Source organism: Loxodonta africana, chromosome 9 (genome assembly GCF_030014295.1).
Source record: "Loxodonta africana isolate mLoxAfr1 chromosome 9, mLoxAfr1.hap2, whole genome shotgun sequence".
NCBI classification, from domain to species: domain Eukaryota; kingdom Metazoa; phylum Chordata; class Mammalia; order Proboscidea; family Elephantidae; genus Loxodonta; species Loxodonta africana.
Window position 1 is genome coordinate 51694356 of NC_087350.1, and position 13966 is coordinate 51708321.

At 41.1% G+C, this 13966-nt stretch overlaps 1 protein-coding gene across 26 annotated transcripts in view; it reads left to right on the forward strand.

Annotated features, from left to right (window-relative positions):
* Nucleotides 1–13966, forward strand: part of DENND1A (DENN domain containing 1A) — a 566188-nt gene that overhangs the window by 247139 nt on the left and 305083 nt on the right. For 25 of the 26 annotated variants that reach the window (XR_010323028.1, XR_010323031.1, XR_010323027.1 and 22 more), the window contains 2 exons: nucleotides 4353–4422; nucleotides 10174–10254. Coding sequence is in view for 21 of the 26 variants with exons in the window: in XM_064291468.1 (XP_064147538.1) it covers nucleotides 4353–4422; nucleotides 10174–10254 (151 nt within the window). In the remaining 5 variants the exon portion in view is untranslated. Of the gene's footprint in view, nucleotides 1–3910; nucleotides 4004–4352; nucleotides 4423–10173; nucleotides 10255–13966 lie in introns of all 26 variants that reach the window. The other variant, XM_064291469.1, reaches the window with a different exon arrangement.

Here is a 13966-nt window from a genome sequence, read left to right on the forward strand (position 1 = left end):
AGTCACTGCCTCCTGGGTGCTTCTCCCTCTGGCTGCGCCGCTATGCCGCCCGTGCCAACCAGCTAGACTCTCTCCCGGGATGGGTTCGGGGGGGTAGGGCTGGGCCCCTTGTCTGTGCCGTCTGCCCCCCTGGGCTCTGCCCCAGATCGGGCTCCGAAGGTCACCTGCACTGGTACGCTGGCTCCTAGTTCTGAAAACGGTCACTGTCTGCCCATATTTGTTCGTTTTCCGTCTCTAAGTCTGTGCTTGTTGTTCAGAGTTCGTAGATTGTTATGTATGTGATCGATTCACTTGTTTTTCCGAGTCTTTATTGCAAGAGGGATCCGCGGTATTGTCCACCTAGTCCGCCATCTTGGCCCCGCCTCCTTTTTTTTTTTTTAAATACTAAAGTTTTACATACTGAATGCGAAACAACCTTAACCAAGGGATACTTTCCATCCAGTGGTTAGCAAAATCTGCTGAGAGGAAGAGAGAAAAGAAGGGATACTGCTCTTAGAGTATCCAGGATGGAATTTCAAGAAATCCTCAGGCAGTAGAAAGTTGCCTATGAAAACTCAAAGACCCTGCTCCACCTCAGTTTTCTTAGGCTTAAACTTACCATTCCAGACGCACTTATCTAATGGCTTTGAAGTGATTATTGAAGAAGAGAAGTGGAAGAGCTTTTTAAAATTTGTAGTAGTTTTCTGTCATAATACTTATGACACTGAAGTGGAATCCCATCTTATACACACTTAGCTTGCACAAGGTCAGTCATGCATGTGTGTACACACACACACATAAAACAGTGACAGCAATTATCCTGGCAGTCCTTTTAGTGGAGTAAGATTAGAAAGAGTGAATCCTCTAGCCTTCAGGTGGACTCAGTTCCTGAGTTCATCTCAAGAGTGAACGACTCACCAAGCTGATGGATTTAAATACAATGTATACATTTTTTTTATTTCAGCATGCCCACTAAACTCAGGCCAACTACTTTGCGTCTACACAAACCATGTCTGTTGCCCTTTTGGGGCAACTGAAGGGCTTTTTAAGGGTAACGTTGACCATGGACTGTTTTTACCTCCTGCCCTGCTTTTAGAACCTGACCCTGCATAAGGTACAAAGGCCTTGTGACAGAGAGGCCTCATGGGTAGGCACAGTGTTGAGCTGCCTGCGCTCTTTTTCAATGTAAAATTTTGTATTGCCTCAGACAAAACAAAAGCCCCTCAGTGTGACTGTCAGGAATGGGAATGAGGGCAGATCCTGGAATAAAGTTACCTGGTAAAAGATGCTCAGATCCAGGCCAATGCTTGGGAAGCAGCCTTTTCCCATTTTGGCCAACCAAGTCCCTGCTGATTGGGTCACAATAATGCTCAATTATATTTTCATAAATGAATCAAAAAACTTACACTAACTGGGACACTTGGGAAAGATTCCCAGCTTCTCCTACCCAAACTATTACTCCTAGTTGTCTGTGTGTCTCTGCCTGACTAGGACCATGGCCTTCTTGAGTGCAGGGGCCATTTGTTATTTGTCATGTTGGCCCCAGCCTTGGACTGAACCCACCATACAGTAATATTCAGCAGTGAGGACTCAAGTGATTGCACGAAGGTAGCAAACATAGCAGACTCAGGATGTTTTGAGCTCCGCTAGATGTCCAGGGAGGAACAGTGTAATGGCGTGTTTGTTTCCTGTCTGTGGATTGGGAAGTATTGTTTACTCAACGATGACAGATAAGCACAAAATGGAGTGGAGGGTCTCCATATCCTCACCTACAGCCTCGCAGGCAGCACGAAGCTGTTGTGCCCGCACTAATGAAGCAGTACAGGAAGTGCCACTGGATAAAGTTCAGCTGTGAACCGTGGCCTCCCAACAAGGGAAAACAGGGACCCTTTGAAGAAGAAGACAGCTGGGTTTTGGTTTCAAAACCTTAACACTGCCATCACTAGACATTCATCTGTCAGTGCACAGGGGACAACATGTGGGGAACAGTTGTGTCTGGTTAGGCCAAAGAGAGAAAGGGATGGCTAATTTCCAGGGTAACCACAAACCCTCCCATGGTTGATGGTTCTGCTTAGCGTGGCCAGAAAGAATTGACTCAGTGAGGCTGAGTGTGAGAACCCGGCACTGTGAGCTGTGGGTCAGGCAGCCCTTACCACAGCAGGTGAGGATGCTGAGGCTCGAGGCCCTGTGCCCAGGATATTATGGTCAGTTGAACCTAGTTGTCCAACCCCAAAACCGCTTCCTAAATTATCAGAGGATCCAGCCCTCCCCACTTCACTTCATCAAGTCTTCCTCAAATGAATCCAGCTTGTGTCTCATTTACTTGAGGCTTGGGCTTCCTTGCGAGGAAATAGTTTCTCTTCTTGCTTTTTTCCCTCTCTCCTGACTTTCAGTTGCTCCATTTAACCAGTGGTTTTTTTCTTTTAGGGTAGAAAAAAAAAATGTAATCCATGATTAAATTTGTTTACTAAGTGTCCTCTAATCTGTGCAAGAGTTTTCTTCTAAGGGGTTTTCTTGTTCCTACTATAATGGCTTTTAACTGGGCTGAGGTTTATTTAACAGACTAGGAAGGGAGAAACTTATCTCCTCCCTAATCCCTCTTGAATGTTTACATTGCTCTGCCAAAGTCAACACTGGGTAAAGTGGCAGCAGTCATTTGCTCTGTAATAGTCAATATGCAGCTGCCAGAGCTGATTGAAACATATTAACATAAGTGATAATACTGTCATAGAAGTGAAAAGTTAAGTTGCTTATCAGTATATTTTGATAAGCTACTTAAATTTTACAGTAGCATATGCTGGCTTCATACAGACTTTAATGATAGCAGACTGTGCACTTTATCTGTCCTCTCTATTGCCTCTCACTTCATTTATTACCCTCAGCGGTACAGCTGGTAATCTGTACAGGGTGCTGATTTCCTTCTCTGTCGCAGGATGTAGTCATACACCATCAGAGCTCGAAATCGTGTCCTGCTCTATCAGTAACGGACGCTGTTAGCTCAGCAAGGCAGGCGTGATTAGGACAGCAAGCACTTGGCACAGCGGCATTCTTCTCATGTGTGTATTTCACGTAGCTTTGGGAGAGTTTCTTATAGAGCAGAAAGTCATTTTCAATTAAGCGACAAACTTCTTGGTGGTGGGGATACATTTCCGCAACAATTCTGTAGTACTAATATACCTTCGCTGTTAGTCTTTGTTTCATTTTATTCGTTCAGTAAACACTGGGGACTGATGGTGTGCCAGGCTTTGTGCTTGGCTTTGGGAAGACGAAGCAAAGAAAGATGTGACCGTTCCTCTCATTTTGTGCACAGTCTGCTGGGAAGGCAGACATGCCGTTGAGTGCTACATCGTGTGTGGAATGTTATAACGGAAGTGTGCACTGACCAGGGCAGCCCAGAAGAGGAGGATTTAAGGCACATGAGCCAGGGTGGGGAAGGTTAAGAGATGGGAGACTGTCAGGAGGATGAGTAGAGATCAGTTAGGCTAGACCTGGAAGGTCAGAGGAAGAAAAGGAGTAAGCGTGTGCAGGGTCAGGAAGGCCTAAGTATGCTTGCACGTTTGTAGAGCATGGGACATAGAGGGACAGCTAGAGAGACAGTCAAGGGCCTGATCATGAAGAACCTCAAATGCCACTCTAAGTGTGGACTTGATCCTGTAGTGATGGGGCATCATTGCAAGAGTTTAATCCAGAGTGTAACTTAGATTTACGTATTAGAAAGACCATTCTAAGGGCCATACAGAGGGTGAACTACAGGGGTAAGGTCATCAGCCAGGCTGTTGTTGGAGTTAAAGGAAGTGATGAACAGGACCTGACAGAGGGCAATGAAGACAAAGGGTTAGAGTTCATCCTACAGTCAGTATTGAAGGGGTACATTATAGGTGGAACACTTGATACAACCACCTGAATGGTTTCGGGTTTGTGGGGCCTTCAGGGACACCTTGCATACACCAGGGGTACGAGTGCTGTGCGTGTGGCTGTGCGTGCCTAGTCATGAGAAACCTGAGTAGAAGCTCTCCTGGCAAGGGTAGGTGTGATGGGAGATCCTGGGGGCGGTGAGGGGTCGGGGGGAGATGCTATTCAGAGATGATTCTTGATTGCAGAGTTTATTTTGAATTTCTTCTCTATGAATCTATTCTAGCTCTGAGGCATGGGAATAATTTACAATGGACATTCAGTCATCCTCCTTACACAGGCAATTTTTTAAAATATCAGAAATAATTAGCATTTTGCCAGTCTGTGTTTCTAGCAGTCTATGACAGGAAGACTCTTAAGGATATAGCAAAAAGTTGGAATGTAGCAGTCTGGAGTTAGCTCCTGGTGAAATTTTTTGCCCTGTATACTAATATTTCCTGTGTTCCTTCTTCTTCCCCCAGCTATCTCCCCTGGTTTGAAGTCTTTTATAAACTACTCAACATCTTGGCAGATTACAGGACAAAAGGACAGGTATTTGCCTTTTTCTTCATTTTAACAAGTTAATGTTAATTTGCTTTCATGATTATAAAAGTAAAACATGCCTTATATGTCACCAAAAGGTTTACCAAAAAGGTAATGATAGAAAGTTTGAGAAATCAGAAAAAATAGTATGAAGAAAAAAAAGTCACTCCTAGTCTGCTGCCTAGCCCCCTTACTAAAATAAACACTGCTAGCATTTTGGGATATTTCCTTTATTTTTCTTTGAGTTAAATAAATAATAAGTAGACCCTGTCTTAGTTATCTAGTGCTGCTATTACAGAAATACCGTAAGTTGATGGCTTTAACAAGAGAAATTTATTCTCTCACAGTTTAGGAGGCTAGAAATCCAAATTCAGGGTACCAGCTCTAGGGAAAGGCTTTCTCTCTCTGTCGGTTCTGGAGGAAGGTCCTTGTCATCAATCTTCCCCTGGTCTACGAGCTTCTCAGTGCAGGAAGCCCGGGTCCAGAAAGTACACTCTGCTACTGGCACTGCTCTCTTGGTAGTATAAGGTCCCCCATCTTTCTTGTCACTTCTCTCTTTTATATCTCAAAAGAGATTGACTCAAGATACAACATAATCTCGTAGATTGAGTCCTGGCTCATTAACATTGTAGAGGCCGAATTTACAACACATAGGAAAGTCACATCAGATGACAAATGGTGGACAATCACATAGTACAGGGAATCATGGCCTAGCCAAGTTGATACACATTTTTTGGCGGGACACAATTCAATCCATAACAGACCCTTAGCATTCACAGAGTTAATATTCACCTTTTCTAATATTCCCAAGCAGCCCTGAAAGTTCTTGACATGTGTCGAGTTGAAATTTTGCTGAGGCACGTATTTGAATTGCTCGTGTCATGCTACAGAGCTGGGGTTTGCAAGTAAGACGCTTCACTGGCAAGTGACCTACCCAGCTGTTCCAAGTTCCCATTTCAATAAGGCTTTGTTGTGCCTGCTTACAGTCATTTTTGTAACAGTCTGAAAGTTACTTTAAAAGTTAAAGTATTGTCCTTTTGGACAATAAAGTTATTGTCCTTTTGGAAGAAACGGTATGCTAAATTATCCTTTATGGATGCCAAGGGCCAGCTGACGCTACATTTAGACTTTTGTTAGCCCACATTTTCCAGGTACCATTATAACAGAGGCACTACCCCATGCTATTAAAAATGTTAGAAATGTTCTTCAGGACTATGTAACATTTTATCACATACCTTGATTTACTGAAACATTTTTCTTTTGTTGGGAATTTTTATCATTTAAGCTTCTTTTTTTTTAAAAAAAAAAAACTATTATAAGAAATAAAGCCGTAACATCTCTGAGCATGAAGCATTTACTTCATTTTGGATTATTTCCTAAAGAAAAAAATCTCAAATGGGACACTGCAAGGTAAATGGATATAAGCATTTTTAAAAAGTTTGCCAGACTGCTTTCCAAAAGAATTGTAGTACTTAAAGGATGCCCTCTACCAGCCGTATATGAGAGTACCTGGGTCACCATACTTTCACCAGTGTCATTTATTGAATTCGTTGCTTATTTGACAGGTAAAAAGTCTCGTTGTTCCAATGGCCTTCCTTTGATTATTAATGAATTGACTCTTTGGCCATATATTTAACTTCTAATATTTCCTTTTTTGTAAAATGCCCCAATTTTGTAATCATTAAGTAATCCATTATTATTAAATATTAGCGAAATTCCCCCTGCTACTATTTTTTCTATTGAGCATTAGTCCTAAGAAATGTTCCATAAAAAAGGGTACCATAGTTAAGTAATGGGGGGCGGGGGGAAAAGAGCTATGTTTTATATTTGTCCCCTTAGGATTCATATAAGAGAAGATCTGGGAAGTCCTGCAGTAGAGTACCTGTATTACCCAGTACTTCCCTTCTCATTTGGTTCCAAACTCTTTTTTATTCCACAGTAAATATTAATATTCCTTTAATACTTTATCAGGTCTTCCTGAAGTGAGTTCAGATTTTCTCTCATTTACTTGAGGCTCCAGCTTCCTTGCAAGGAAATACTTTCACTTGCTTTTTTTCCCTCCCTCCTGATTTTCAGTTGCTGCATTTAACCAGTGGTGTTTTTCTTCCAGGAAAAAAAAAATGGTCATCTTTGGTTGAATTTGTTTACTAAGTGTCCTCTGCACACCTAGTGTCCAGATCTTGATTTCTAAAATCCATTGTCCGCTAAAAGGAACCAAGACTTGCTGAAGAACTGGCTGATTCTAGGGCTAGGGCAGGGAAAGCATAAGATACCTGTGGTTTTGGAACACACTTTGGGAAATGCTGTTTTGGAAGAAAGGTAGAAATTGTCTGTATAATGGATAAATTTTCCTTTAAGTTAGATTTACTCACTGACAGAGGTCATAGTAAATGGAAAGAATAACTAATAGAAATGGCTTCCTAGATCACTAAGCTCACTCTGAAAAGATACTTAGGTATCAGGGAACTCAATCATAAAAGAAGTTATTTTCTCTTTGGTGAATGAGTTAGTTAGGAAGTCACCTTGGGTCTGTCCATTGATTTCTGATTCACAGTACACTTTTGTCAAACATTCAGGTTTTCACTCACATTTAAGAGATGTCTTTAATAATAGAATCATATAACACGTAGAGTCTTAACCATTTTAAAATTGGAGGCTGACTCATTTTTCGTCCATATTTAAGCTCCAGTCAGTTAGAAGGAAAAAAAATGTAAAAAAAACCAGTATGTTTTTTAAAACGTATTTGTGATGCAGGAAAACCTGGGTAAGTACAACCTAAGCATAGAGGACCCTGGATAATTATCCTGTAAACTGGGGCACCATTCCTGTGGGCCATTTGCCTCTCAGTGTGTTGGAGCCAGAGATCAGTAACATGTTTTGGTGGAGTCTGTTTCCCCTGAGCCCAGAACCTTTTTATTAAGTTCCTTCTGATTAAAGGATGACGGGGAGTCTGCCTACAATTGGCTCATTGTTTGCTAGGTATTGGTCATTAGATTAGAACAGGAGGTAAGAGTTTTTATTAAAAAACACAACCACCTCCCCAAGTCCAAAAGTCATTGGAATGTTGGGTAGAAAGGCTTTTTTTGGGGGGTGGGGGGTGGGGGGTGGTTACCACAACAGCCCAGTGTGGGCTGTCAGAGTCTGAGCTAGATGATGAGGGTGTCTGCGTAGGTCACTGACTTAAGATTATCAGAGCCTAAACAGGATAATGTGAACGTCCACTTGAAGGGGGTACAGGAAGGGGCGATGAGGAGTATATCTGAGCTACAGAGCAGCCTGGCCCAGGATGGTGGAACCTGAATGAAATAAGGAGGATGTTTGTGTGGCAGAGTGATGGCAGTGGCTTGGCACTGGCTGCCAGAAATCCAGAGGGATCTAGAGGACATCCACATGGGAAGGGAGGCAGCAGCACTGGCCCTCGTTGGGGTGCTGGAGTCTGAGGTGGGGAGGGCATTTATGTGTGGTAATGGATGGTGGCAGCCCAGCACTGAGTTTCAGTGTCTGAGTAGGGCAAGGAGGGTATCTGGATCGGGAGGCAGGCACGAGCAGCGATAGAAGTTTGGTTACGTAGAAAGAAGTAAATATATTAAGAAGTTTGGTTACATATAAATAAGCAAATATATTAAGAAAATAGGGGCAAGATTTTTCAAAGTCATAGAAAGTAGTTGTGTGCCGTTGAGCCGATTCTGACTCATAGTGACTGTATATGTAGATAGATATAGAAATAAATACAGATGAGTGTATCATGGGTCTCTGTGTATATAATATTTTCCCTGGTTCTATCCACTGAAAGAGTCTGGAATCAGCAGTTACGCAGGTAGCAATGAGCACACCTAGTGTCCAGATCTTGGTTTCTAAAATCCATTCTCCACTAAAAGGAACCAAGACTCACTGAAGAACTGGCTGATCCCAGGGCTGGAGCAGGGAAAGTATAAGATGAGCTTAGAATATCTTTTTGTGGCAAAAAGTAAAGATATGCTCAAAACATGATAGGGACACGTCAGAAGGACACAAAAGTAAGCTTGAAGAGGCAAGGGGCTCCCATTGGTCATAACTGGGACAATTTGAGCATCAAAACAATTGATAGCAAAGGATTTTAACCCTTTGAATAAAATTGAAAACCATACATCCATACTAACAAAAAAAAAGGAAGGAAATGGATAAATTGAAAGTTTGATGGGAAATAGGATATTTACACAGAGTATCTCTCCACAGAATACTTACTAAATATAAAAGGAAAAAAGAATTAACCCCACAGTGGAGACATCAAGTTAATTAATAAAGTGATAAAAGTGAACATCATCGTTAAAGGGACAGATTGACATCTGAATCATGAAAGTACATCAGGCAATCAAGAGAGACATTCTATGAAATGGCTGGCCTAACTGTCAAGGCCATACAAGTACTAGGAAAGACTGAGTGAGTGAGCCAGACTAAAGAAGACATGAGTGTCATGACAGCTAAAGGCAACATGTGATTCTCAACTGGATAATTTGCTATCGAGGACATGATTGGCACAGTTGGCAAAACTTGAAAGGGACCTGAGGATTAGATTGTAATGTTGTATCAGTGTTACTTTCCTGATTTTGGTGATCAATTGTAGTTATATAGGAAAATGTTCTTGTTTATATTTATGGATGATAGAACATAACTAACTCTCAAATGGTTCAGGAAATTACAAAAAAAAAAAAAAAGTTTTTTGTACTGTTCCTACAACTGTTCTGTAAGTTTGAGATGGTTTAAGAGAAAAATAATACACACACACACACACAAGTATACTTCTCTCTGTGAGAAGCTTTAGTGATTTGTCAGAGTTCACGTTGGAGCAGGCTTGCAGCCTGGGTTCATTCTCTTTTTCCTCCCAAGTTCACCATCAAGGACAGCTGTGGTACAGCAGAGAGGACTCTAGCTTGAACACAGAAGACCTAAATTTAGATTCCAGCTGTGCAACTTACTGTCTGATTTGAGCAAAGTTGCTTCAGCCTTCTGAGCCTCGGTTTTCACATCTGAAAAGTGGGTAGTTGTGAAGATGAAATAAATATCAAATGGATACAAATGTGAGTGTATTGCTGTTCTGTTAGCACAGAGAATTCCACAGGATGGGAGAAATGGCTTTTGGATAATTCTCTGAGCATTGTTCTTTTGAGCATTTTCAAAGGTGAATCCATTTTCAACCAAATAATTTATACTGCTTTGTATGTCATTCTGTGGTTCAGTTTTACTAATTAAAATGCACAGCCACCATCCTATATTGCATGCTGATACATGTAGTTCATTTCTGACTTTCCTTAACTGGAAGCTGCTGTGTGTATCCAGTGAATACTCGATACAATTAATTGAGGGTAATGATGATGAAGACAAGATCTATAGTGTCATGGTTATTTCTCTCAACCACCTGCACTCCTTAAGCTAGGGTTGTTTGCATTTAAAAGTTGTTGCTATGGAATTCAGGAGCTGAAAGCTTATAGTATATCATCATACATAAAAGGCGGTCATGGTAGGTGTCTCACTGAGTAGAAAATGTCAAACGTGGTGTGGGAGGATCTGTTTGGCTCTTGTGTTTGAGCCATAAGCAGTGTGTTTTGTCCAACCCTACTTTACTTGAATATCGAACCTATTTCTGCATTGGGGCCAGCATCTCTCCAGCTCCCTCAGTCATGAGGGCCCTCAGCTCACTCTGAGCTCAGACCTCTCTGCAGGTCTCTTTGACTATAAGGGCTCTGCCTTGCTTTTATGACTTACACTTTTTCTTTCTTTCAGGAGAGTCAGTGGAATGAACTTCTTGAAACTCTGCACAAACTTCCCATCCCTGACCCCGGAGTGTCTGTTCATCTTAGCGTGGTAAGTGGGGCAGAATACTGACACTCACTGAAACCACTTCATTATTATTAACAGTAAGAGGGAGTTAGCCATACAGAGTGGTGTTTTGTCATCTGCATCTCCCTTACCTCCATCCGTCTGGGCTCAAGGCAGACCAGCCAGCTAAATTTCTTCTTTCTCTGGGATTCCATGAGGAACAGGTCCTAAACATCCTAGCCTCCTCTCGTCCTCTACTACATGTGCTCTACTGTATACATGGATGTATTTGCAGCACATACAAACACTTGTGTAGAAATACCCTCTGCCAAACCTCTATGTGCTCCTGAGTGTACTCCCATACACCATTCCACACCTGTTCAGCTTACATATCTACCTATGTATCTACTCATAAATTATTGTTTGTAAATACGGTTATTGCAGGATTGTGTATGTAATAGTATTTACCATTATTTCCTTTTACTCTTGCATTCCCCCCAGCGTCTTCCTTTGCCTTGGTCATGTTGTGCTGACATCCCCTTACTGTGTATTGCTTTTCCCTTCACCCAAATTAATACGTGTCTACTGTCTAGTTAGTGGTTTTCCTTCCATCCCCCTCCCATCCCAGGTGACCATCAAAGAATGTTTCTTTTTGTGTGTAAACCTTTTCCTAGCTTTTTATGATAGTTGTCTTAGACACCATTTGTCCTTTGTGATTGACTTATTTCACTCAGCATAATGTCCTCCAGGTTATCCATGTTGTGAAATGTTTCGCAGATTCATTGTTATTCTTTAACGTTGCATGGTATTCCATTGCGTGTATGTACCACAGTTTGTTTATCCATTCATCCATTGATGGGCATTTAGGTCGTTTCCATCCTTTTGCTGTTGTGAATAAGGCTGTGATGAACACGGGTGTGCGTGTATGTATTGGTGTCACGGCTCTTATTTCTCTAGGATATATACTTAGAAGTGGGATTGCTGGATTAGAAAGTATCTCTAACTTTTTAAGGAAGCACCATAGTGTTTTCCATATTGGTTGTACCATTTACAATCCCACCAGCAGTGTGAGAGTCCCAATCTCTCCACACCCTCACCAGCATTTGTTGTTTTTTGGGTTTTTTTTTTTTTTTTTTTAAATCATTGCCATTATTGCCGGGGTAAGATAATATCTCATTGTTGTTTTGACTTGCATCTCTCTAATGGCTAATGTTCTTGAGCATCTCTTCATGTATTTGTTGGCTGCCTGAATGTCGTCTTTGGTGAGGTATCTTTTCATGTCCTTTGCCCACTTTTTAATTGGATTGTTTGTCTTTTTGTTGTTGAGGTGTTGATGTTTTCTATAAATTTTAGAGTTTAATCCCTTGTCAGATATGTCATTGCCAAAACGTTTTTCCCAGTCTGTAGATTCTCTTTTTACTCTTTTGGAGAAGTCTTTTGATGCGCATAAGTGTTTAATTTTTAGCATGTCCCAGTCATCTAGTTTATCTTATTCTTGTTTGTGTATTTTTAGTTATGTTTCCAGGTGTGTATTTATAATGTTCAAAACAACTCTACAAAGTAGATACATTCCCATTTCATAGGTGAGGAAATAAAGGTTTAGAAAGGAAGATGTACTGGCGCATCCAAGGTCTCACGGTTAATAAGTGAAAAGATAGGATTTTTCAAAGCCTGGGCTGACTTCAAAGCCTGTGTTCTTTCCACTACACCATGTGTGTTAAAAAAAAAAAAAAAAACTCATAGAGTCTTTTGCCCATTTTAACAGAGCATAGGAAGGAAAGGGATCTTGTTCCTGAACAGAAAATCTTGTAAGGGAGACGGTCTATAAAAGATGAACAAATGAGCTTTAAATCTGCGTCAGTTTTGCTGTAAGCTAAACAACCCTGCCTTTGTCTCTGTCCCTTTTACTAAGCAGTTTGATCTTGCCGCTTCAGCATGTAATGACATCCGACAGGTAGTGGTGGAGTAGCCCAGCTGGGTCACCAGCTGCTGGGGAGGTGCTCCCTCGAATGGCCGCGCAAGCAGGGCGCCTGCCAGGCCTCAAGGACAAACCATCACAGGGGCCAGAGGAGCTGTTGGGTTGGTGCAGCTGTTTCATGCCAGTGGTTTCTAGGAATGTTTCTGACCTCCCCTGGTCCCCAGCATTTCATGGGTGATGGAGCAAGACAGAATCTCAAAGGACAGCCTGGGAATTACTTGGTTTTGGAATTGCATTGGCTCACTCTTTACAATCCATTGGATCTATAAAGACAGATATTTTTTCTTTCGTGTTCGCTGGGAATTCCTCTTTCTATATTTTATTTCTGATTTTGAAGGGCTAGTCTCATCTAGGTTATAAATCTTGAAATGTTGATAAAATGGCAGTCCTGGACTTTTTGTCTTTATTCACTTTCTACAAGAGAATATTTCTACGTGTCTAATATAGCTGTTGAGAAAAATAGAAATGTAAACTAGCAGTTGAGAGCAATGCTAATAATTTTATATCAAAATACCGTTTATTGAATGCTAGACACTTCACATATATACCATTTATTCGAAACAATAGTTTTGAAGTAGGAATAATACTAACTTCCATTTACTGATCAAAAAACTGAAGTTCGGGGCTGTTGAGTGAAGTTGCCTAAGATCATATAGCCATTAAATAGCTGACTCTATGGTCTATTTTCTTTCTCTGTCATTGTGCAAAACCATTACTTCATGACTCCATCACTGTGGGGAGATCCCTTACTAAACAATTCCTGGGACTGTCTTCTAGCCATTTGATGCAGCAGCTGGTATCTCATGGAGTCAAATTTGTACCTTGTGTTTTACTCTTCCTGCTTTAATCCTCATTGTTGAACTAATTCTTAACTAGTTTCCATGCCCACATAATCTCTGTTGTAATACTTTTTAGGTAGTATCTTGGCATAACACACAGATTTTGGAATAATGCATTGCAGAGGGTATTTTAAATGTTATCTCTTTCTGTTTTTTGCTTTTTATTATTTAGTTTATGATTTTAATTCAAGTGACTTTAGCTGTCATTTGCATGTAGTAAGCATAGATATAACAGTCTGTTATAGTAGAGAGAGCATAGCTCTGTAGTTATACAGATCTTATTTCAATTCCACCTTTGCCACCTACTGGCTGTGCAACCTTAGACAAGTTATTTTACTTCTCTGAGCCTTACTCTTACCATTTATGATAAGGAGAAAATATGGATCTCAAAATTTGTTATGGAAATGAGAAATAATATTTGTAAAGTGACTGTCATAAAGCCAGCCATGTAACAGGTATTAAATAAATATCTATTGAATATTAGACAAGTAGCTCATACGATTACTGTTATTGTCATTATTTATAATTGTTTCCAAGGCCTTTCATTTCAGGAAGCCCATACAACTCATTCTTCTAGAGACCTACTTTGCAATTATCCAAGAATAAGGGCAGAGTTGGGGGTGGGGGGCTTCCTGAAATGTCATTTGGAGGTCCAGGTTTGAACTTAGGCTGCAGCTAAGCTGACCTTCTCTGCATGTGACCTTCCCTGGCCTTTGCACAGTTCCATCTTTAATTGGCCAGCACCAGGCTTTTTCCATTCCTGCTCACCATTGTCTTCTGAGTCTTTAAGCAGCAGAGGAGGTGTCATCAGTTCAGCCATTGTCATTTAACTCAGGGACACATGCTTGTTAGATACATGGAGATGCCTCATTGAAAGTTCTTTGAACAGGTCAATTTTTCAACTCCACTGGAGTCTCCAGCTCCCTTCATTGGAGATTCC